This window comes from Eschrichtius robustus, chromosome X (genome assembly GCF_028021215.1).
Source record: "Eschrichtius robustus isolate mEscRob2 chromosome X, mEscRob2.pri, whole genome shotgun sequence".
NCBI lineage: Eukaryota > Metazoa > Chordata > Mammalia > Artiodactyla > Eschrichtiidae > Eschrichtius > Eschrichtius robustus.
The window spans coordinates 130,475,880-130,499,725 of record NC_090845.1 but is presented as its reverse complement, the minus strand read 5'-3'; the positions used below and the strand labels follow the sequence as shown (position 1 = coordinate 130,499,725).

The window sequence follows — 23,846 nt, the reverse complement described above, 5'->3', positions numbered from 1 at the left end:
GAGGATGGACCTTCTAGCAATTGTTTACCTTTGTTCCTGTTATTTGATTAACATTATGGCTTAGAAAATGTAATCAAGTAATCATTTTTGAAGTTCATTCATTCAACAAACATTTATTGAGTATCTGCTATGCGCCAGGCGATTGCTAGGCACTTGGGATACAGAGAAGAACGAGACATTCCTTGCTCTCAGGGAGCTCACAGTCTAATAGAGGAGACAGACACATAAACGAGTAACTACCGTACAATGACGTCAGTGCCAGCCAAGGTGTATATAAGGCGCTCGGCGAGCCCAGAGAAAGGACTTTGTCATTAAGCCTCGTGGAATCAGGGAAGCTTTCATGGAGAAAAGTGACAACCGAGTAGACTTGAAGGAGAAACAGGACTTCACCAGGAAGACAAGGGAGGGTAGGGAGAGACATTCTAGGCTGAGGAGACAGCAGGCACAAAAGCAAGGAAGCGTGACAAAGAACGACATGACGGGGAACCACAGGTAGCTCCACGTGGCTGAGATCTCATCTGCATGTGAAGAAGTCGTGAAGTATGAGGTCGGGAAGGGAGTATGAAATCAGATAGTGAAGAGCTTTTTGTATGTGGGACTAAGAAATTTGGACTGTCTCCTGGAAGCAATGAGAAGGCATTGAAGAATCCAAAGCAGAGAGTGACATGGTCAGATCTGCCCACTGGATCAGCCTGGATGGAAGATGCTTTGAAAGAGAGGTGAGACTAGAGGGAGGGACACCAGACAGGAGGCGGCCCAGGCAAGAGATGCTCACGGGCGCTTCGAAGGCGGTGAGGGTGAAGAGGTGACAGACCGGAGAGATACTTGGGAGGAAGCTTGACAAGACTTGATAAATGATGATGATACAAACAGCAAAACCGCCTGAGAAATGAAACAATACTCAAAACATGCATTCAGAAAATCCAAACCAAGGACCCCAGTCCTCCCTTCCTTTGTGTTCCCATCATCCTCTGAAATCAGCACATCTGCTGAGTGTGAATAAAAGAAGAAGAGCCAGAGGGCACATATGGTCAGACTTCTCTAATTCAGACACCACTAACTTGGACTCTGCAATAGTTCAGACAGACTGTCTGTGAGTCCTATTGAGTAAGAATTTCAACCTACTTTCTTCCTCCGTGTCTTTTCAAGCCTTTAGTCACCAGTAAAAAGCAGTGGTTTCTTCTGCAATCAAGCGCTTGAGGTGCAGTAGACAGCCGCTTACATGGTGGCATCTGAGAGGGACCCAATATATGCCCCCCACCCAGGGGCCACAAGGCCCGAGGTCCAATCATTAGCGATTCATTCCTTTGGGAGGCTTTGGTCCCTCTGGACTTCTCTTTTATAAGGCAATGCTTCCTGAGATAGTTAAAACATTTAGTCAGGGGCTTCCCTGGTGGCGCAGTGGTTGGGGGTCTGCCTGCTAATGCAGGGGACGCGGGTTCGAGCCCTGGTCTGGGAGGATCCCGCGTGCCACGGAGCGACTGGGCCCGTGAGCCGCGACTGCTGAGCCTGCGCGTCTGGAGCCTGCGCTCCACAACGAGAGAGGCCGCGATGGTGGGAGGCCCGCGCACCGCGATGAAGAGTGGCCCCCGCTTGCCACAGCTGGAGGGAGCCCTCGCGCGGAAACGAAGACCCAGCACAGCCGGAAATGAATAAATAAATAAATTTTTTTTAAATGCTGTTTAAAAAACATTTAGTCATTCTAAACCCAGTGGGATTTTGGTTGAGCATAATGCTTTTGGCTTTGACAGAAGGGATCAAGGTAGTACAAGAGGGTTAGGTAGGCATCTGTAGAAGAAGGTGATGCAGAAGCGAAGATTGAGGGATACGGAAGATAATGTTAAGATCTTGCCAAGGAACAGCCCTGCAAGCGCTCAAGAAACTACGATTCTTAAAGAATGCCTTCCACTTCCGCTTCCAGCAAATCACACTTGTACATCCTTGTACCTTAAGGAACTTCTGTGTTTTATGTTTATGATACGCTATCAGTTAGTGAAGGCCTAGGGTGACTCACAGTCTTTTCATGTACCTCAGCCTGCTTAGGACCAATGAAAATCTCCAATGTGATTAATTTGTACAGAATATTACTACAAATGCATTCTCTGAAAGTATTTTATAACTCCAACTTTTCATTCACTCAGACTGACCTTGTCTTTTGTCATTCCAAATTATGGAGATTTAACTGTATTTGCAGAGTGTTAATCAGTCAAGTCACAAGTGACAGAAGATCAAGACTCAGACTCTGACCTTGAAGAGTCTCATCTACAGCTCAAGAAGGTAAATAAGAGCTGCTTGGGAATACCTGATTATAGAGGTTAGAGCAGTGAACTAAAAAAAAAAAAAAAAAAAAAAAGAAAGAAACAAAACAAAACTTTAAAAATTACTTACTTCACTCGTTTGGAGAATCGTGAACTTTGGCAGTTTAGTCTTTGAACCGGGTGCACTGGGTTTGCCATCCAAGAGTGATCCAAACGACAGATGCCCAAAGCTGTTCTCGAATTCAATCGAAGGTTTCAGCGTGGGAGAGATGTCCGGGGCTTGGTCCTGACCATCCATGGGTCTGACATATGCGGTTGGTTTTTGCTGCCCCACGCTTGTTTTGCAGTAAACCCCTGGTGGGAAGTTCTGAACCGAAAGGCCACTGCTGGGAGCTAATAAAGAGGAGGCAACTAGGGGAGACCCAGGCGCTTGCAGTGTAAATTCAGATTCTTCTGGTGAGTTGGACTGAAAGATTTCTTTGAAAGTATCCCCTCCACTGGACTTGAGATTATTGTCTTCCTTTGCAGGTGGGTTTGACTCTTCAACTGCTCCAACTTGAGGCTGTTCAGCTGGGTAGACAAAGAAGTCTTCCAGTCTGGCTGGGGGCTGGTCCTGTGTTGATGGCTGCATCTTGTTGGGCTGACTCCCAGCCTGGCTGGCCGGTACAATGCTAGTGTTCTGACTGTCTCGTGGCCAGTCAGGTTTTGACTTCCGGTTGCTGTGTATTAGAGTTGAATTCAGTATCACAACAGAAGGTGGAGGCGTTGGCGCCGAGGAGTGAGTGCTATCCTGATGAGGTGGGATCATTCGGTTCTTTTGTTCTGGAAAAAAGCTTGGTTCATTTTTGTTGATGGGAGTCTGGGGCACGGAATTCTTTGGGATTCCCACTAGATGATTCTGATTAGAATGGTTAGTTAGCAAATCCTTCATTTCATCATAGTTTCCCAGCGTGCTCTGGACTCGGTTGGCAAGTGCATCACCTTTGTTTGTCTAAAATAACAAAAAGATGGGGGTGGGAGGAGAGAGAATGAATAGGTTTGTGTTTCCTAATGTTAATGTTTCAAACAGATGTCCTAAGTAGACTAGCATATAGGGTTCTTTAAACTTCTCATGCTGCCATATAATTTCATACGTTTCATGGGCTACGTAAGAACAAAAAATCAGTAACACTACTGAAAGAGCCTCTTGGAATGAGCTGTGTGATTAACGTCTGTATACTCCCTGGCCTGTTCTTAAACACGCTCATTGGGAGAAAGTTTTAAATTACGTTGCTTACGAATTTTATTAGAAAAAATAACTTATTTTAGGTCCAATGAGTTGAACTGTACATTCTACACTGTGATTAACAACTTCCGCTTACTGATCATTGGAATTACAATAGAATGTCCGACTTACATTTGTTCTTGACACGTCAGCCCTTCGTGCTACATTATACCATGAAAAAGCCGTAGCCCGTTGGGTAAGGAAGTCAGTTAGACTGTGCTATCATGACTACATTCAGTTTAGAAAAGGCATGGGCTTAAAGAACATTGAATTGAGCTAACTTATGACTAAAGTGAATCCAATTCTTTTTAATCAAAGATTGCATAAATTACTGGTGTCTGCCTACATATTCTGGGGGCAACTGTGTTTACATATTGAAATGGTGCAAACTGTTCATCAACAGTGACTCAAGCTCTCCTCTGTCTTTTCAAGGGTTTAGAAGAATTTATTCAAGCATTTAAACTGTTGGTTAAGTAAATCAAAACAAAGTCCGATTTTCAAAGTTGGCAACTACATCATTCTATGGAGAATCAACACGAGGACTTTTTAGTCTTCTCTTTACCTGCCAAAGGTGTTATCAAAACCAGCTGCTGAATTCAGAAGGGCAAAGGGCTGCTTTGCACCTAGGCTGCACTATCCTGGCCCAAGATGTTGCAATGAAAGAAGGCTACCAGCATCCATGGAGCCATCTGGCAGCAGGGCCAGTGCCTGGGGAAGACGGCCACCCTGTGTAGCCTCCATGTCCCAGGAGTCATAGGCAAGCTCTCCAGGCACAGGAGGGGGTGACCACCTCCCCACTGGTACAACCTCCACTGAAGACAGATGTTCAACATCTAAGGTTGCTCACACGCCCTTAACACCTGGTGTGGAGCCCAGGCTCCTGGGGTACACAGGGTGTGTGCCTCTTCAAGCCTGGCATCTCAGGCTAAACCTAGGATGTATGGCTGCGTGCTGCTCTCTGTATGTCAAGATGGGAGAGTGTGCGGATGAATGGAGGGTGAAGTGCTGGAAATGGATGAAATCACCCAGGGAAAGGAAATGAAGGATGAGAAGATCAGGCTCAGGAGAGAGCCCTGTGGAACGTCAACCTTTAAGGGACTAGGAGAAGAGGAGGACCCAGCAACGGATACAGAGAAGGAGCAACCAGAGAGGGAATCAAGCTGGCAACCGTGGCCTTGTTATTACCATAATCCCCACATACTGGATATAGCGTTCAACTCGGGTCACGTGGCAAATCATATTCAAAGACTAAGGAAAAGCATGCTAATGATACGCTAAGAGGGCTCCATGGGGGATGGGGAGTTTTAGAAATCAAATAAATATATGTCAGTTTTAGTTTTCTTATCCTCAGGAACATCTTATATTGCATCACATGCAACCTTGGTGCTGAAGGAGTGATTAAACAATTACAGTTCCATATAATCCTCAGCTGAATAATCACTCCATTTTCAGAAGTACATTTGAAAGGCATAATTTAATAGGTAGAGAAGGGTAGAAATCACTTTTATTCCCTGAAAGTCCCTAGGTTTGTCAGTTTTAATGGCAGAAATTACTTTTCAGCTAAGGCAAGAATAAACTCTTTGTATACAGCAGTCTCCCTCAGCGGAGGTGCACAAGGAACCGTTTGGGCAGCAGCCAAAACCGGCCTCTATTCAATCCCTAAATTCAAAACAAAGAGATTTCATTGTGGTCAGGGCCCAGTAGAATTTGATGCAAGCTGTAAATACTTGCAGGGTTGTTCTGGTCCCTCAAATAGTTTACCTCTTGGACCAGATGACTGCCTGATAAAAACTAATACCTGCTATCTTCAGGATCTGACCCAACAAGGGGAAACAACACCATTTCATTTCCTATTTTTAAATGCCTCCATTTATATTGTCTCCTTTAATGAATTAAGACATGCTTCCTTCCATTAGACAAAGAGAATTCTATAACCTTTCCCTCTTTGCCTTAGCTACCAGGAAGCTCAAAGTTATTGACCTTTCATTGACAGTTCATTGATCATTTACCGAAAATTCTTTGAACTTTCATTGAAAGACAGTTCTAGAGAATGAGAACTTTGCCCCCAGATGTCACAGAGGACACCACAATACCTCGAAGTTCTGAGAAGTCATTCACTCTCTCCGGGCCAACATCATCAGGACCCAAGAACCTCAAGGCCCATTTGTTTGCAAGCAAGCTAGTCACATCCCTGTTCGTATTTCAGCAGTAAATAAAAGGGACATGTTCATCTTATCTTCAGTGGAGAGACCCTGCTTAGGTTTTAACGTCTCTTCATTTCGGTTTACTGTTTTACTGATCTGGGTTTCTGATGCACGCTTAGAATTTTTTTCCATCTCTAGGTTTTAAAATATGCTTGAAATTAGGAGAATTTCTAAGCTGGCCAATGTCTAAAACTGTTGTCTACATGACTAAAATTAGACGAAAATTGAAAGCTCTCCAAATAAGTCTAGAAAATCCACCTCCTACTACATAGGGTCTACTACAGTTATGATTTCTTTTCCAGCACAAAACTATGAGCTTTTCTTCGAGGTCAGAGACTACCTTTTATTCATCTTCATGTCCTCAACACTTAGTACCATGTCTGATGCATACTAGGTACTCAGCAAATTGTTGCTGAATTGACCAGAATCAAATTATAATTCATACCCTGCCTATATCAATAAAGGATTTGCAGTGGCTTGGAGTAAAGGGTACATAACCAGAAAAGCAAAGGTTAAGCTAACTTGGTTACTGTGATTGAACATCAAATTGAACTTTGAGCTTCTCGGTAGCTAAAGGTCAAAAGAAAAAGCTCATAGCTTATAGAATTCTCTTTGCCTGATGACAGGAAGCACATCCTAATTCATTAAATGAGATAAACGTTTGCCAGATACTGAAACGTGAAAAGGAATTCTTCTCATTGGTTCAGTTACAAGGTCACGAGAACCTCTGAACAGTAAAACAGGTCGTTTTTTCAGCACCAATTTTACAGAAGATGCAAAGATGTTCTTCACATGGCTTTTCCTTATGATGAGTAAAACGCAGGAGCACTGGGTTAAAGTCTAACTCGGTGAAGGCACATCTGCACGTGGAGTTACGGGGCCAAGTTAATAGGTCCAACCGTAGGGCCTTCCTGTACACTAATGGCATAAGGGGTGGAGCTGGGATAACCTGGGGGGATGAAGGGAGGTCAACTCCCTTCAACTAGCTTCCTCACACAGTAATTGTCTCAGAAGGACTTGTGACCAGAACTACATAGCAGATAGTTCAAGGCTGAGTTCACTGGTGACACTTTCTGAGTTGCTGATTGAAGGAAGACCCGTAACAGACGTACTGTGGCTACACGTAGCAATTACCATGGTCATTCTAAAACACACACTGGTAAATTCAAAACACTCATGAGGCTGGGTTAGGCGCAGAGGACACACAGACACACAGCCTCAAGAAGTCCACCACTCAACAATCTCGAAATAATTAACAGTACAGACCAGGTCGTCAGAGTCAACTCTCTGCCTTCCCAACACTGGAGGTGGGTAACTGTCAACCAGTTTTTAAATTTCTCAAGATGTCGATGTCAGATCCACTGGCTAGAAAACCCAACGGGGCCTGAAATACATTTATGTACACCTACACGATGGACTCTCATTATACACCATAGCAACTTCTGGTTCGCACTAAATCGTCTTCTTCATCCTCCCGAGTCTTAAGAACGTTTTTAAGGAGCAAGGGATTCTTAGCAGTCCTGATTGCACATTATAAACATGGCAAAAATGGAAATTTAGCCATTTCAATCAATTACAGGCTTCTTTCAATTTGGCCAATTCTTTACTTCCCGTTCTTGATAGTTGGTTGATTCCTTCAAGGTAACCTCCACAGCCATTATTTTCTAAGTAATCACAATTTCTCCATCATCAAGGAAATGCATTTTCCAAGTATTTTCAGGCATAAATTACATGTCTGGTTTGTGGCTCAAGACTAACAGCACTCCTTCATTTAAGCTTTTTGCCTCTTATTACTTCGGGAAACGCAGAGCTGCCTCAGTTTGCTTCTAATGTTATCTACAAATCAGTAATATAATTTCATTGCAAGACCAGTGTGCTAGGAGACTATTGTACCATGGTACTTCTTTTTAATAAAAGTAGCAAAACAATTTAAGTTTTGAGGTTCATTTTTTTCTTTTATTTCATTGTGGCTAATTATGTGATTTAGTAATTCCTTTTTTTTTTAATTCTAATATTTTTACAGTTAATCTCTCTAAGCTGTAAGTTGCTATTTCTTTCCCTAATTAGAATAATGCTAATACCTTGAATTTGTATAGCACATTATGGATTTCAAAGCAAGGTTTCCGCGGATTGTTTGACTTGATCGTCACAATCACCGTGTGAGTCAGCAGAGGCGTTCTGGTCTACTCTGGCTTCTACCTGCCCTGACCCAAATGACCTTGGATAAGCAACTTAATGTCTCTGCGCCTCGGTTTCCTCATTCTTGTTGAGCTGCGAAGAGCTATAAAACGTCAGCTGTTGTTGTTGTTATTATCAGTTATTTTTTCTATCAGCTACTGTTATTCACTTCAGAGCAAAGGAAACTCTAGGTCAGAGAAATAAAGTTTCTTCCCCAAAGTCACACAGGAGGTAAGCTTATCGGGTCTTCTGACTTCTTGTCGAGGATAAACAGCTTCCTGTTACAGATATGGAATCACACTTATGCGGATATGAAGCTGCAGAGAAGCTCACCTCAAATTCCTCATGGGAAACACAGGGAAAATGCATACCCATTTGCTGTAAGGACTAAACAAGCACATGTAGAAAGCTCTAGCACGGTTCCTGGCACACAGGAGGCACTTGGTACATGCCAGTTCCTCATCCCTCCCCATCTTTCCACACTAATCTAGACACGTCAAATGGCTTCACATTTTTCAAGCACTTTTGAACACATCCTTTTCAGCAGCACAGCACAAACTCAGATTTCAAAGCGACAAAAGCAGCCACAAAGGGATGTTACCCACCAGCACCCCAATCTAGGGGTGGTCAACATTCTTTCCATTCTGGGAGTGGTAGAGATGAAACCAAGAAGGGAAAGAAATCAGCCAGGACCATGAGAGATCACCATTTCTTCTCTCTGCCAAGAAAGGGCCGTGGGTCCTAGGGACTGAGGCTCATTGGCTAGTTTATGAACTACCAAAGCCATCGGATAGGCGATCGGGCCTTGTTTTAGGATTTAGAGTGGCAAGAAGTTTCCTGAAAGTCCTCATCAACCGCCAGGAATTTTGATTTCTAATTTACTAGGCATTCCTACCACAACCCTCAGGAAGAGTTGTGGTAGGAATGTCCTCATTTCTACCGGTGGACCACAGGCCAGCTCTAGAACTCCCATTGCCACTGGCATGTCCAGATACGCCGAGGGTGTCCACACCAGTCCAGGTCTAGGGAGCCTTTAGAGGTGTACATCTGTTCTAGTATCATGATATGGGGGAAAGGAGAAGCATACTGCCCAGTGATCTCCCAGGAAACCCTGAACATGTACACAGCACAAGATGGCAGTCAGTCATCAAAGCAGCAGTGAAAGAAAGAGAGTTACCAGGTCATCAACGGTTAGCATTATTCCTTTCCTTCACAGTCTCGACTCCAGAACAAAGGCTCTTCCCCATCAAGTAGCATAAAGGCACCAGGCTACTAACCACACACAGACGTGGCCCTGCCCTAGACTAATGCTCCCATCTGTGTCTGTACCTGATGTACTCCGGTCGTATCAAGACAGATGACTTTTGAAAATGACAATGTTGATAACAGGTTCTTTAACTGCCTACTCAAAACTACACTACTTACATCTAAAAACAGATACGCATCTATATTACAGGCTTGTTAACGAGAAATGGCATTTACCTTAAAGGTACAAGACCATTAATTCCACAAGGCTTAAAATTATAAAGGGGGAAATAAGCCAAGGGTTCTACACCTCATAATAGTGTTAAGCATGGAGTAGATATTGAATTTTCAGAATGAGCCCTTTGAGTAAAGCTCATTTTTCTAACCGCTCCGAAGATAAGAGGTAAAACTCATCCGGTCATTCCTCTTTCTCAAGAAGGGATGAGGCATCTATCATCCTTTGACCTCTCTTCCACTTCCTAGAAAATATGGAGGCCACAACTCCTTATCGTGCCCCCAATCTTCCTTCCACTCTCCTGCTTTTTCCTCATCCTAACATTCCAGTCCCGTCTTCCTCCCCAAGGCTCATCACTCTTCACATGCTCTCAGTTTTGCATTTTCTCATCTCCTCTGGGACCTGGCTCTGCTCATCATGACCTCTCCCTCCTGTGTCTTCACCCTTGCCTTCTCCACTGACATTGGTTCCTTCCCATCAATCTCTAAACATGTTCACGTTTCTCTCCCCTTAAAAAAAGCTTCCTTCCAGATAATTGTTCCCCTTCCGTTCTAACGTTATCTTCCTTTCTTCCTCCCTCCATACAAAGACTCTCTGCAAGATCAAGTCTACATTCACTGTCTCTCTTTCTTTATTTCACCTTTTCCCGTTTACTCCCCAACCCACAATGACTACCACCATCACCAAAGAAAACGACTCTCCCTTTCACCCCTTAAATGTTGCTGCTCCTCAAGATTCTCTCTTTGTCCTTCTTACCCAGCCATCTGGCTTAGCGATAATACCCGTTCTCACAGCTTCCACTGCCACCTACATAGAAACACCTAACTCTCTCTCCTGACCACTCTCATTAGCTCCAGATCCATACACCCCAAGCCTACTGGATAGCTCTCCCTTGACATCCGCTGGCATCTTAAACCCAGCATGCTCAAAGCAGAATTAATTACCTTTTCTCTACAAGCACCAACCTTGCTGTCCTCCTGAACAATCTGTTAATAACACCACCCTCCTCTCAAGTCTAAAAGATCGGAATCGTTCACTCCTATCGCACACTCCCCACCTCCAGGCAGACACCTGTCCCATCACTTCAACTTCCTGGCTCTACTCTAAATCCAGCCTGCCATGAACCCCCCTCAGCCAACGACAATAGCTTCTTTATCTGCCTCTAGTTTCCCTTCCCTCCAACCCACCACTCTCCACACTTCCAACATCATCTTTACAATTCTTCGTCTGTCCCAGCCATGTCCTAACTTTAAAACTTGTGATGACTTCTCTTCATGTACAGACTCGTATCCAAACTCCTTGGTACGAGGTAAGAAGTCTTCGGGCATCTTTCCCCTGCCTACCTCTTCAGCAGTTACCATGCGGTCATGCCCTCACTCATTCGTGATGATCTCTGCCACTGGACAAGGAATTCCTTGAGGGCAGGGACTACGTCTTACTTCCCTTTGGACACTAGTCTAAGACGTGGCTGGCACATAGTGGGCCTTCAATAAATCCTTGTCAAGCTCACCATATCTCTACATGCACACATTCAAAGGCAGTATAGAAATTAAATCAATTGAGATAGGAAAAATGGATTATTAAGGATTATACTATTATTGACAAATTGAAAACTAATAGTCTCTTTGTCAGACTTACCAAATTTGGAAGGCACCTGAGTGTCTCAGTCAAGAGCTGCTTGCTTAGTCTGAACAAGGCACCAAGACTCTGGTCTCACTAGTCACCAATCCAGACAGCTTACTGTCTACCCCAGTCACTGTTTCCTAAATGGTGCTCTTCTAAAATCACAACTCTTGAACATTTTCTCTACTGTTGTTTTACCTCTTAGATCATTTGTGTTTCATTACAGAAAATTACACTGCTAGTAAATGTCAATAAAAACCAACCAGCTGCCAGCAATTCACCAAGATTCTTCTCCCAACCCCACCCTAAATAGAAAGTTCAGAGGCAGTCACTGTGAAATCAATACTTGTAGGCATAGAAGTATGATCATTACTGGAGCTACACACTAGCCAGAATACCACTAGAAAATCAACCTAGCTACACTACCTGTTCTGGTTGAGGCAATCTCCTAACCCATGATTATTAATCACCGGGAAAAAATGATTGGCTTTTCCCTTTCTCCTAGAACAGTGATTTTCAAAGAGCACTCAAACCACTGAACAGCTGCTAACAACCTAAAATGGAAACAGAAAGCAGTGGCCTTGCGATGGATGGCACTGATTGGGAGGAGAAACAGACATATCCATTGACATTCTGATGAAGTCGTCAGGGGCTGCCATGCTGATAATCAAAGTGAGACAAAGTGTCGGGGGGCACTCCTTGCTGTAGGTAGTGCTGGGCAGGAAAGAATTCTTTGGAGACAGGAAGTCTCATAAGTCCCTTGCAAATCCTACTGTGTTCCCCCAAGAAGATGGAATTTGTCTCTGAAGACTTCCTCAGAAACTTGCCATTGCCCCAAATACAGCATATGTATATATTTCATTTGTAAAATATATTCTCCTGGAGATGATTTGGGTGTTTTAAAAATAGATTAAATGTTGATTAGTGCATTCAAAAATATAACAAGCAACCATTTTCCAGAAAGATAAATTACATACATATTCAGCTACCTTGTAGGGCTCCCCAAAAAGATCAAAGCCTGAAGAAAAGAGATCGTCTTCTTGCTGGACTTCTTGATTCCTCCGCTCCCATTCCCTTTTCTTAAGTGCACTACGGTCTTGTTCATAGTGACTGACATGCAAAGAAAAAGACAAAAGGAGACAAAGATGAATTAGTCATGTAAGTTATTTAGATCTCCCTTGTTATCAATAAGAAGAAAAAACAAAAAACAAGCCGAGGCTACCCAAACTGATACTGCATAGAGAGCAGGCCTCCTTTTCTTCATTCTCAATGGGTTTAAGACCCTGACCAGTTCTTCAGAATACAGAAGAAAACAGAAACTTGCTTATTAGAAACTGTACTCGTGACCACTTAAGTATGGCATAATCCTCTTCCCTTGTCCTTGCTTGATTACTACAGGCAATTACTGCAGAGACCCCAAAGTCAGTCCACTGTGCAAAAAAGTACTGAATTCAGGTTGCATTGTGCTGCCAACTGCCTAGGGCTCAGAATTCACAGATGTCACGAAGTCCTAAGGGAAAGGAATTATCAAATATGTTATTGTGGATAAACTGGAATTCTGTCCTGGGCCCACAGCCAGTGTTAGCCTGTGGTAATGAAATCAAAGGAGAGGGAATTCCCTGGCAGTCCAGTGGTTAGAACTCCGAGCTTTCACTGCAGGGGGCCCGGGTTTGATCCCTGGTCTGGGAACTAAGAATCCCGCATGCCACGTGGGGCTGCCAAAAAAAAAAAAAAAAGAAAAGAAAAGAAAAATCAAAGGAGAGTTTAAGAACATCTTCAGAAGTCTACAAAAATCCAAGTCACCCAATCAATCACACTCCTTTTTGTTTTGTGGGAAACTGTTCACAAAGAAAGGGGTCTGGCTTGACCAACAAACTACTAACAATGAAAAGAGGTGTAAAAACCTTTGAATGACCTTAGGGCACAAATGTTTTATAAACACCGTGTAACCCTGACTCTCATGACATTTCAGGCTTTCCCATTGTAGGATCAGTACCAAAAGCTTCCAGGCTATATCTAAGATACATTCTGGGTCCTTGGATTTTATAGAATGGAATGCTTCCTTATTAAGAAAACAATTATTTTCTTCATCATGCAAGACTATGCATACTAAACCATAATCTGTAAGTCTCACAGTAGTGGATTTTATTTTGTTCATTGGGTTCCCCCCCTCCGCTTTTGACTGTAATTCCACTCAAAGTGAGTACATATACACTGGGAAAATTTCAATTATATAAATGTACATAAAATGCCTAGCAGGTGCTGTATAAATGTTGCTTTCCTTCCCCATGTTAATACAGGTATCCCCTGCTTTTCAAACGTTTGCAGTAAGCCACTTTTACGAGAGACCTGTGTTAGTACCTTTTCTCGCTAACGAAAAAAAAAAATCCGAAGAGGATTTTCTCTTTTACAAAAAACGTCATTCCCTTACTAACATAGGTCTTTCTTAAAAGCAAAGGGGCCTAATGAGAACTTGCAGAAATTGGGGGGATACTCTTCACTTTTGCACCATTTTGCTTATGAAAGTTTTCATAGGAACGCTCTACTTGCGGTCAGCGGACGAAACCTGTAATGTCATGTGAAGACTTAATTAGGTAACTGGCATGCAAACGAACATAATAGCTAAAGGAACTATAAGAGATATATTGATATAATATATAAGTACAGTTGACAGGTTTTGAATACATTCCAAACCTTAATACCTATCATTGGTAGCCTAGTTTGCTCATGAGTATCACAATGTTAATTTACAAAATAAGAGCCCAGAGCATGCAATATCCATGGCAGCTTAACTAGATATTGATATAGGTGGAGTGTAACAGGTCAATACACCTAAGCATCCGCCTTTCTCCACAGGAATACGTGAACTGACAAATTCTAAGTGACTTTGATAGCCTTATCTCCTGGATAAACAGCACTTCATTTCCCCATCTAAAAATCGTGGCAACATTTATAGGATGTTTACATGGACATTATCCTTTCATAATGCAACGCATGCCAGATACAGAAGAGCTCACCGGATCACTCATAGGTATGCCCAGCAAATGTTAGCACCGTCTGGGAAAATCAAAGACCCTCCAGAGCTCCACCCAAAGCCCAGGCCTCACATCTGGGCCCCGCCTGGTCAACAAAGACGCCGAGTCCAGGTACTGAAAGCCAGCCCATCATTCATAGTCCCAGATGCCATCCACAGGTATTACGTTTGTTGGCATCATCTGTCATTCCCATTCACGAGTTGAGATCAGAACCCCAAACAGCTGCCGTGTGACGCAATATCTCTGTGCTGGAGGCTGATGGGGAGTCAACAGTAACATCTGGGGTCCAGAAAGCGTGGGGCACAAGACTCACCCTCAGCATCATACACTGGCCCTGCGTAACCTGAGCCCAGCGTCAGTTTGCCAAAATGTAAGAACGATGGGGTGTCAGGGGTGGGATGAGGGGACAAGTTAAAGCAATATTCAGTGGGGGTGGGAAGCTGGGAAGAGGGTTTGCTGCAGCCATGACGCTCCACGCAAACACGAGAGCCGAAGCCTCATGCTTCCAAGGAACGCGAGCAAGATGTCAGTTTTCCAGCTCTCTCTTCATTCCTTGCACCTGACAGCCCAGAATGACAGTCCCGGGGATCCCATTTCATTGTCCCATGAGGAGAACCGAAGGACTTTGGTCTCTTGGCTTTGCAAACTACCTTCCTCCTCCTCTGAGGGCAAGATAATTAAAACCCGAAAGGAAAGAGAGGAAGAGAAGAAAGGAAACGTGCTTCAACATGCGATGACAACCCTTCAAGCGGCCGGCAGTCAGGGCGCTTGGCGCTTTCGACCCAGGTTGGATTTGTTAGGAGGCTCTCGGCTGCGTTTTGCATCAGTTTCATTAAGCTACCAAATTCCAGACGAAAAATCTGAAGAGCAGATTGAGCGTGCACATGGGTGTTATCTGCTGCGTTTTTTAACACACATAACAAAGAACAGTTAATTCTCGTATCTCTGGTGAGAATGAACTTAATCTCCATAGAGTTTCACTGCTCTTGGAAGGCAACCAAATCTCTCCCGTTTTTTTTTTCCTTTCTCGCTCAGCAGGGCGCTGTACTGAAAGCTTCACTGGGCGAAGTATAATGAGGAACGAACTACAGGGTGGTGAGCTTTTCACAGTGCAGAACGTCACTGATTTCTGACTGAAACCAAAATGACTAATTTGAAGCACCAGCTAATTAAAACCCCAGCTAGGTATTTAGCCTCTTGTTACACCTACTGCTGTTTATAATTATGAGGACCTCTTTACCTACTCAATTAAAGTTCTTCGGTTTCAGGGAGGTTGTGTTTGAACCTGTGAGCCCTGCAGAGGCCACAGGAAAGCCGATGTCTGTCCCCTGATGATCTGATGCCCCTTTACACTCCCGGGCTGGTTTTCCAACGAAAAAAGGAACGGGTCCACGGCCCACGAGGAAGTGCTCAAGCCAGAAATCGGAATTCATCACCATATTACTGGTCTGAACGATTCAAGTTTCCTCACACTGATGAGGCGAGGGTGCACCAGTCCTCTCAGTGTGAAAACTCCCTTTCGTATTAGGAAGTTGAGCCCCGAAGTGCAACTCGAGGACTCTGCACTCTTAGCAGGTGAGAATGTTCTTCCAACTGTTTTCTGTAGGATAGGAGGAAATCTGGCATGTTATGGTGACACCGAACACTCAAAACCCAGGGGGAGGGGCAAATCAGGGATATGGGGCTAAGAGATACAAACTACTACGTATAAAATAGATAATCTGCAAGGATATATTATACAGCACAGGGACTAGAGCCAATATTTTATAATAACTATAAATGGAGTATAATCTATTAAAATATATTTTTTTTGGCTGCGTTGGGTCTTCGTTGCTGCACGCGGGCTTTCTCTAGTTGCGGCGAGCAGGGGCTGCTCTTCGTTGTGGTACGTGGGCTTCTCATTGCGGTGGCTTCTCTTGTTGCGGAGCACGGGCTCTAGGCGCATGGGCTTCAGTAGTTGTGGCTCGCGGGCTCTAGGCACATGGGCTTCAGTAGTTGTGGCTCGCGGGCTTAGTTGCTCCGCGGCATGTGGGATCTTCCCGGACCAGGGATCGAACCCGTGTCCCCGGCATTGGCAGGTGGATTCTTAACCACTGCACCACCAGGGAAGCCCTCTATTAAAATTTTGAGTCTCTATGTTTTACACCTGAAACTAATATAATATTGTAAATCAACTATGTCTCAATTTAAGAATGCATTTACCCCTCAACCTAAAAAAAAAAAAAAAAAACCTCAATTTACTTTTCATTGACCAAAGGCCTTTGTTTTCTGTTTGTACAGCCTATCTTTGGGGTTTTTTAAAAAAATATTTATTTATTTGTTTGTTTGTTTATTTATTTTTGGCTGCACCGGGTCTTAGTTGCGGCGCACAGGCTTCTTAACCGCGGCATGCATGAGGGATCCAGTTCCCGGACTAGGGACCGAACCCGGGCCCACTGCATTGGGAGTGCAGAGTCTTACCCACTGGACCACCAGGGAAGTCCCTCAGCCTATCTTTTTGGAATCCCTGCTTCACTGACATCTCCACTAGCTGATAGAAAAAGGACAGAAAGAAGAACAAGTTCCATTTAACTATACATTTAACTCACCAAGGCCTTGAGTCACGTTTGGTTTGAGGTGCGTGGGTCCACTTACACGTGGATTTTTTTCAATAGTAAATAGTACAGTACCACGCAATCCACAGGTAGTTGAAACCGAGGTTGACTGAATCCACGGATGCAGAATCGCAGATACTGAGGAACCCGTGGGTACAAAGGGCTGGCACCCCTAAGCCCGCGTTATTCAAGGGCCAACTATACCCTGTTACTCACTCCAGTGCAAGGCAGTGATGGTGAGAAGCTACTCTCTAGAATGGGTCTTTTATATTAGCTCTGATTTCACCCACCCATCGGTCTCCCTGGCCTCCAATAACAGAGAACCTGCCCTCTTAACACAGGAGGAATCTACGGCCCTCTGGAGATGAAGGGAGCCATCCCAAGGCCTCATCAAGGTAGTGGCGAAGGAAGATGCCAACCTGTGTCTCTTCCATCTTCAAGTTCAAGTGATTTCTTCTCCTCCTCTTCTCCTTCTCTCAGATATTCTCCCATCCTCGTCCTTAAACTTGATCTTAGACTCAAGCAACTCCCATTTTCATCATTAGGAGCCACAGGTACATTCGTGGGGAGATAAAACCCGGAACACATGTAGCTTCACTGAGATTGAGGAAGCTCAATTATGCCATCTTCATTAGCTCACAGCGGCAGGACCCCAGGCTGATAATGCTGGCTAGTCTTTTAGAAGAGACACTGTCGTCATCATCTAGTTCTGGTCCCTTCATTTTCCGGATGAGGAAATTGAGCTCAGAAAGGCAATGGGCCTCATAGCAGGTGTGTGGCAGAACTAGGAGGTGGGAACTCGGGTTTTCTGCTTCCCAAACTAGTTCTCTTCCTAATACCCCGTGGTTTGTCCCTCCTGACTCTCATGCTTCCATCACACTCAAGAATAAACATTAGTCTCATTTGCACTCCGTTGGTCAACTTTCCTTAGGATTGTATTTTATTAGAAACTGTCAGTAGGGAAAAACTTTAGGAACTTCATTTGGATGCGAGTATAGAAAAACCATTAGTTTCCTTACACCAAAACGTACAGAACCTAAAGGGATTGTAAAAATGAACTACATATATGGGAAGAAGCTGAGCAAATGAGAGTAAAAACCAGTTTAAGTCCATTTGGTTTGTATATTTCATGAAGTATAATCATCATTGCTTGCCTAATTTGGTTATTGTACAAAGCTAGTTGGGGACACATAAAGAAAAACACTGGTATTTTAAAATGACAAGTTTGTTTAAAAATACTGCTAACTAATACAGGATTTATGGTAGTAACAATGTAAATGAAAGTAAATAACTCAGTCTCACTTGTTTTCTAATCCAACTGGCACTAAAACACCTTTATTTTGGCTAATATCTTTGTAAAAGCATAAAAATACATACTTAATTCACCCAAGGGACAAACATAAGCTATAACTCACTCCTTCTGGTTCTCCTGAATGAATTTTTGCCTTCTATAAAATGTGTAGATATTTATACTTACTACATGTTCCAGAATTCCAAGTGGTACTTTTTTTAAAATATCTAGCCCTGTGTTGAATTTGACACTGACCTAATGTCTGTACAGCTTCTGTTAGTTAAAAAAAAGAAAACCTCTGCTATTCAATACCTTCAAAATCACCCCCATGTGAAATCCTTATTTTATCTGCTAATATCCATGAGCACTGCAATGTAAACTGCTAACTCCCGAACTATTCTAAGCAGCTAAAACCAGGCCAAACTTATTTTGCACATATAGGGAAGACACACGAGAACCCTGGATCTGGGGATGTGAGTATGGCCTTGAAAAGGAGTTTCTATACATCAGGAGAACCTCTAAGTCCTGTTTCCACAGCAGGACTCATACGTACAACCATACATACAACTCTGCATACAACCACTCTCTTCAGCAAATGGATTCTCTCCCCACAGACACTGGCTCTCATTAAAAAGAAAAACTCAAGATGGGAATGAAAGGACAGAAGACACACAAGACATTTACTTTCCACATCTGTCAGCTGCCCACCCAGTCATGCCAATTTCCTAGGTCTTCGGGAAATGGGCCAGTGCTCATTCTGAGAGCTCCCTTAAATCTGTGCTTTTTAAAATGATGTACTACCAACAGGGGAATATTAAACCTGTTTCCCTCCAGGGCACCTTGGGGATATCCCATTCCCTCTACTTCTGAAAATGGAAGCAGATTCAGCTCACCCAGGAGGCTTGTCAAATCATCCTCCAGTGGGGTCAGGCAGACATTCCAAGAACCACTCCTCTTGTTTTGTTTTTGTCTCACCTCCTCTCCTTCTCTTCTGCTCCCCACCCTGTTCTAAAAATTATTATAACACCTCTATTGAGATATAATTCACAAACCATTCAATTCACCCATTTCAAGTATACAGTCAGTGGTTTTCAGTATATTCACAGAGTTTTGCAACTATCACCATGATATAATTTTAGAGTATTTTCATGACCCCCAAAAGCAGCCCTGTACCTTTTAGGCATTACCCCTGCCCTGAAGCCTCCCTTCCAGCCCAGCCCTAAGCAACAACCACTAATCTACTTTCTCTCTGAATGAATTTGCTTATCCTGGATATTTCATACACATGAAATGATACAGTATGTGGTCCTTTGCGCCTGACTTCTTTCACTTATCAAAATGTTTTCAAGGTTCATCCACATTGTAGCATGGATCAATACTTCACTCCTTTTTTTAGTATCTGAATAATATTCCACTGTAGGGATATTCCCGGTCCTAAGTTACACCAGGCTCATTAAGGGGGTTCAATCTTGTGAGTTGATAATGATTTAACTGGGGTTCTCTATGTCTCCCATTAGACTTTTTACTCCTTAAGGGAAAGGTCCATGGCTTCTAAGTCACTGACAGCACGCTACAGGTGATCACAGCAAACCTTCTTGTATATAAATAAGCAATGTCAAATACAGATATTGTGAGGAAGACACTTTTAAAAAGTGTTTGACTGAAGCTTAGGGCAAAACTATTTTGGCTAGCCTACCAAATTCCCCAAATGATGCAATACCTCTAAGAAATACCAAATACTCAAGCTGCAAAGATAACTGAATATATCTAGGAATGGTAAAACAAAAACAGAAACAACCTAGTGAAAACCGAACCTGACACCAACCAAAGAAACAGGTTCTGTTGTTTCTAAAGAATTTCATAGTGTGTCCAGAAATGACGGTACCCAGATTCTTTGTAACTCTTTCACTTACAAGTCTCTTGATCATTAATAACTCATTTTACATTTCTAAGCCTCAGTTTCGTTATGTGTAAAATGGGAGTTCCTCTTCATGTGGTTGATGTCAAGGTCAAGTGTGATAGTGAACGAGGGAGGCTTCTGTAAGCTGGTAATGTCTGCTCACATGAGATCGTTGACACCATGGTCAGGGTCAACATGATCAGGTTTTACTTTCATCCCACAAAACTCTATTGCACATTAACTCGTGTGCTCCTCAGACACCCCTGATAAATTAGCAAGACAGGTATTGGTATTCCATCTAAAGATGGAAAACTGAGGCTCAGAAAATGGTTCCAGCCTATGAGAACTGCATCCAGGACACCGCTCACCTGATTTCCTAACCCAGAGCTCTTTCAAAAAAGTCTGAGCTACAAGACCTGCATATGCCAAAGATATTTACGTGTAGCTTTCATGAGTTCTCTTCATTCCACAAAAACTAGAGCAAAATTTCCTAATTTTTGAGGTCTAATGTCTTTCTAGTAACAGACCAGGACAAAGTATATCTCATTAGATAGCCTTTAAAATCTTTTCTCTATAGGCTCAAAAATGATCCTTGAGATAGCGACAGGAAATTGATCAATATATGGAATTAATACACAAACTAATATTGACGTGAGGTTTAAAGTAATAATTTTTTAAATTTAAAACATTTCTAAATATTACCGATCTTCTATAACCTGCTTCTCAATTTTGGCTGCACATGGGAATCACCCAGTGAAGATTTTATAAATCCCGGTGCCCAAGTCACACGCCAGACCAACTGCAGGCGAATCTCCTGGTGCGGGGGACGGGGCGGGCCGGGGTTCCCAGGCGTCCAATATAAAACAACTTCTAGTCTTTGCACATGATAGGATCCTTCGCATATAAACTTCTTTATTAAACCCATTTGGGTGTGCCTCAACTGGATGGACTTCACATGGAGGTAAATCAAGAGCCAGGCCCCGTTACGGAACAGATGTATTCTATGAAGCAGAAGTCTGCCTTGTTGGTCTATGCTGGCAGAAATGCCTCAAGGTGAAGAGCAGTTATTACAAGACTGGACTGTCATGCAGAACAACCACAGTAACACTAATAGCACTCTTTGTTCATTCCTTGCTCCATGCCAGGAACCAGTGCAGCCATCTTCGGAGGACTATCTTCTTTAATCCTCACAAAAACTCTGATGAGGCAGTGTCATCTTCACTTTGTAGATGAGGTGACAGGCGCCTGAGACCCCGAGAGGTTGACATGCCCAAAAAATGACACAATGAGTAAGTGAAACAAGCGGAAGAGGCGCTGAGGCTGCCCTATCCAGAGGCCACCCTCTTAGCCAGAAAGAAGATGCTAGTAGATAGGAAAGAAGGTCCCTGCCAGAGAGGCACATCCACACATTTGAGCTCTGCTCACAGGACAGCACAGCACAGTGGATCCAGGGGGGGACAGCGAAAATCTGAACTCCCTGCCTCAGATTATCTAAGCAGAATATCTCAGCTTAGAGGGGGCTCTTGCAGCATGGTATAGATTCTTCTCCAAACAGCACGCACAGGTAGACACTCAGACGGATAATGATTGGCAACAATGTTGTAAGAGGGCACGAAAATTCCATTTTCTAGAGGATTCCCTTTCAATGGAAATGCCACTCTTTTATAGAATGACCATGACTCTGGCAACCCAAAGGTGTGCCTACAGTAGTACTCAACTCAACTTTCTAGAAGCCTGTTAAAATGTACTTTAAAAGCAATCGTTCCAGTGAAATTAAATTCTTTTGTCCTTGGACAATGTGACTGTTGGCTAAGAGACGCGGTCCAATATCCCTACCTGCTTGAGAGATGACTGTCTCCCCAACAAGTGTTCCTTCCCTCCTCTCCCAGCAGCCCAGATTGCACCTTCATCTCCTTTCATCTTTCTTCAAGCATCCCCTCCCTCCTCCATACTCAGGTACCCCGCTACAAGAAGACTCCATTGTGCCATAGATATCTAAGCACGCGGAAGTTTCTTTTCTGCTTCTGTAATATTTTCTTAGGTTAGGTGTCTGATTTCCATTTTTATAGAAAATCATTTAAAAATAACTCGAGTTCTGACCCATTCATCAAAAATGAGACTTCTCCGTCACTCCTTCTGGCTCACTGACCCACTGGTAACACAAACCGATGCCTTACAAGCATCTCACATTCACTGTTGGCCACACAGAGAGAGCTGCAAACAATTGCATGACTCAGAAGTCTTCAAAGACACTTCCTGAAGACGAGTAGGGGCCTGGAATGGATAACACAAGCCAAGAAATACACACTCAGAGAGTGAATACAGTTACGTGTATTTATTTATACGTTTATGTTTGAATCGGTGAATCTATTGAAAAATCGAAATGACAGACAACATCCTCGCTTCCCCTCTTGTCAGCATCTACCATGTTCCCCTCATTTGTACTTCTCTCTTTAAATGAATCAGAGTCAATGCCAATGCTGAGCTTTAAAGAGCTGCTAGATCTAAATTTTGATCCACTTCCAGGAAGGAAACACGAGGATGCTTCTCATAATCAGAAACGGAGGAGGTGGTGTCCAGCTTTGATTATTCTTTGTGGTCGGCTTGAGCTCTGCCTCACGGCAGGCAGGGTGCCCGGCTTGGCCCTCTGCTCTTGATGATTCCTGGTCCAGCCCCCGTGGATCCTGGCCCCATCCCATGGGCCACGTCCCCCGCTCCATACCTGTTGCTTCTGCCGCCAACCTACACAGAACAACTCTGTTTTTCAAGCTAGGAAAAAGCTGCCTGAAGTATTTCCTCTCCATGCCCACTAAATATCAGGAACTCTTTGCCAAGTCAAAGTTCTAATATAAACCTGGCTTCTCATAAATGACACTTTTAAAAGGTGTTTTATTTTCAGTTAGCTATGAGCAAGACAATTTCAATAACTACTTAATTTAAAACAATATCTTCTCAGAAATCGCATTCTTAATTACTTTTAAACTAAGGAAATTAATGCCCTTAACAAGCAGTTTATAATTGACAGTCAAGCAGACTCTATTTTCAAGTCTCACCAAACCCTCTGATCCGCGTATACTCACTAAACTTTGCCCGGGCAAAAAATTCTACCCCCTTAAGGCTTCCTCTTCAGGCCCCTGCCCCTCCCTGGCACATGCACCCCACAGGGCTCCGGCCTGAGCACACAGCCGGGGCACGAGATCAGGCCCACGGCAAACAGCCACTGGGCACTGCTTGCTTCTGCCCTCTGCGTCGGCCTGACTCCAGGCTCCTTTCCCACATGTCACATGGACATAGTTGTGACTCCTTCTTGGGTTACACTTCTACCTCTTGCCTCGATGAGGTGCCTGACACGGTGGCCCCCTGTTTTGGGTTGAAGTGTGTCACCCCAACGCTCATCTAGTGGAGTCCTGACCTCCAGGACCTCAGAATGTGGCCTTACTTGGAAATAGGGTCACTGCAGATGTAATTAGTTAAGATGAGGTCATACTGGGGTAGGGTGGGTCCCTCATCCACTATGACTGGTGTTCTTATTCAAAGGGGAAATGTGGACACAGACACAAAGAGAGAGAGAACACCGTGTGACGATAAGGACAGAGATCGGGGTGATGCTTCTACAAGCCAAGGAACACTCAAGATGGCCAGTAAATCACCAGAAGCTGGGAGACAGGCCTGGAACGCATGCTCCCTCACGGCCCTTAGAAGGAACAAACCCTGCCCACGCCTTGATCTCAGACTTCGAGCTTCCAGAACCAGGAGACAATAAATCTGTTGTTTAAGCCTCCCGGTTTGCGGGACTTGGTTATGGCAGCACGGGCAGACCCCTGCACCCCCGGATGGCGTTTCTGAGTCAGTTCACAGTGAAAACGTTGGGCCTCATCACAGTCAGTGTGGATAATCAAGGCCTTAGGAATGATCTGTTTTACTCCAGTGACATGATATCCACCCTTCTCGCTTCTATCCCAGCTGAACTCTCCTTAGGCTTTCCTACTTGGTCTCCTTCCCCCTCTCCCGCTCTGAGA

The 23,846-nt window shown here is 43.7% G+C and overlaps 1 protein-coding gene across 1 annotated transcript in view; it reads right to left on the bottom strand.

The window, feature by feature from the left end:
• The window catches only part of AFF2 (ALF transcription elongation factor 2), a 482,377-nt gene that overhangs the window by 313,279 nt on the left and 145,252 nt on the right, over nt 1-23,846 (bottom strand). The window contains exons 2-3 of the mRNA XM_068532924.1: nt 11,997-12,117; nt 2,389-3,249 (exon numbers count right to left, since the gene is read on the bottom strand). Of these exons, the coding sequence (XP_068389025.1) occupies nt 2,389-3,249; nt 11,997-12,117 (982 nt within the window). The remainder of the gene's footprint in view (nt 1-2,388; nt 3,250-11,996; nt 12,118-23,846) is intronic.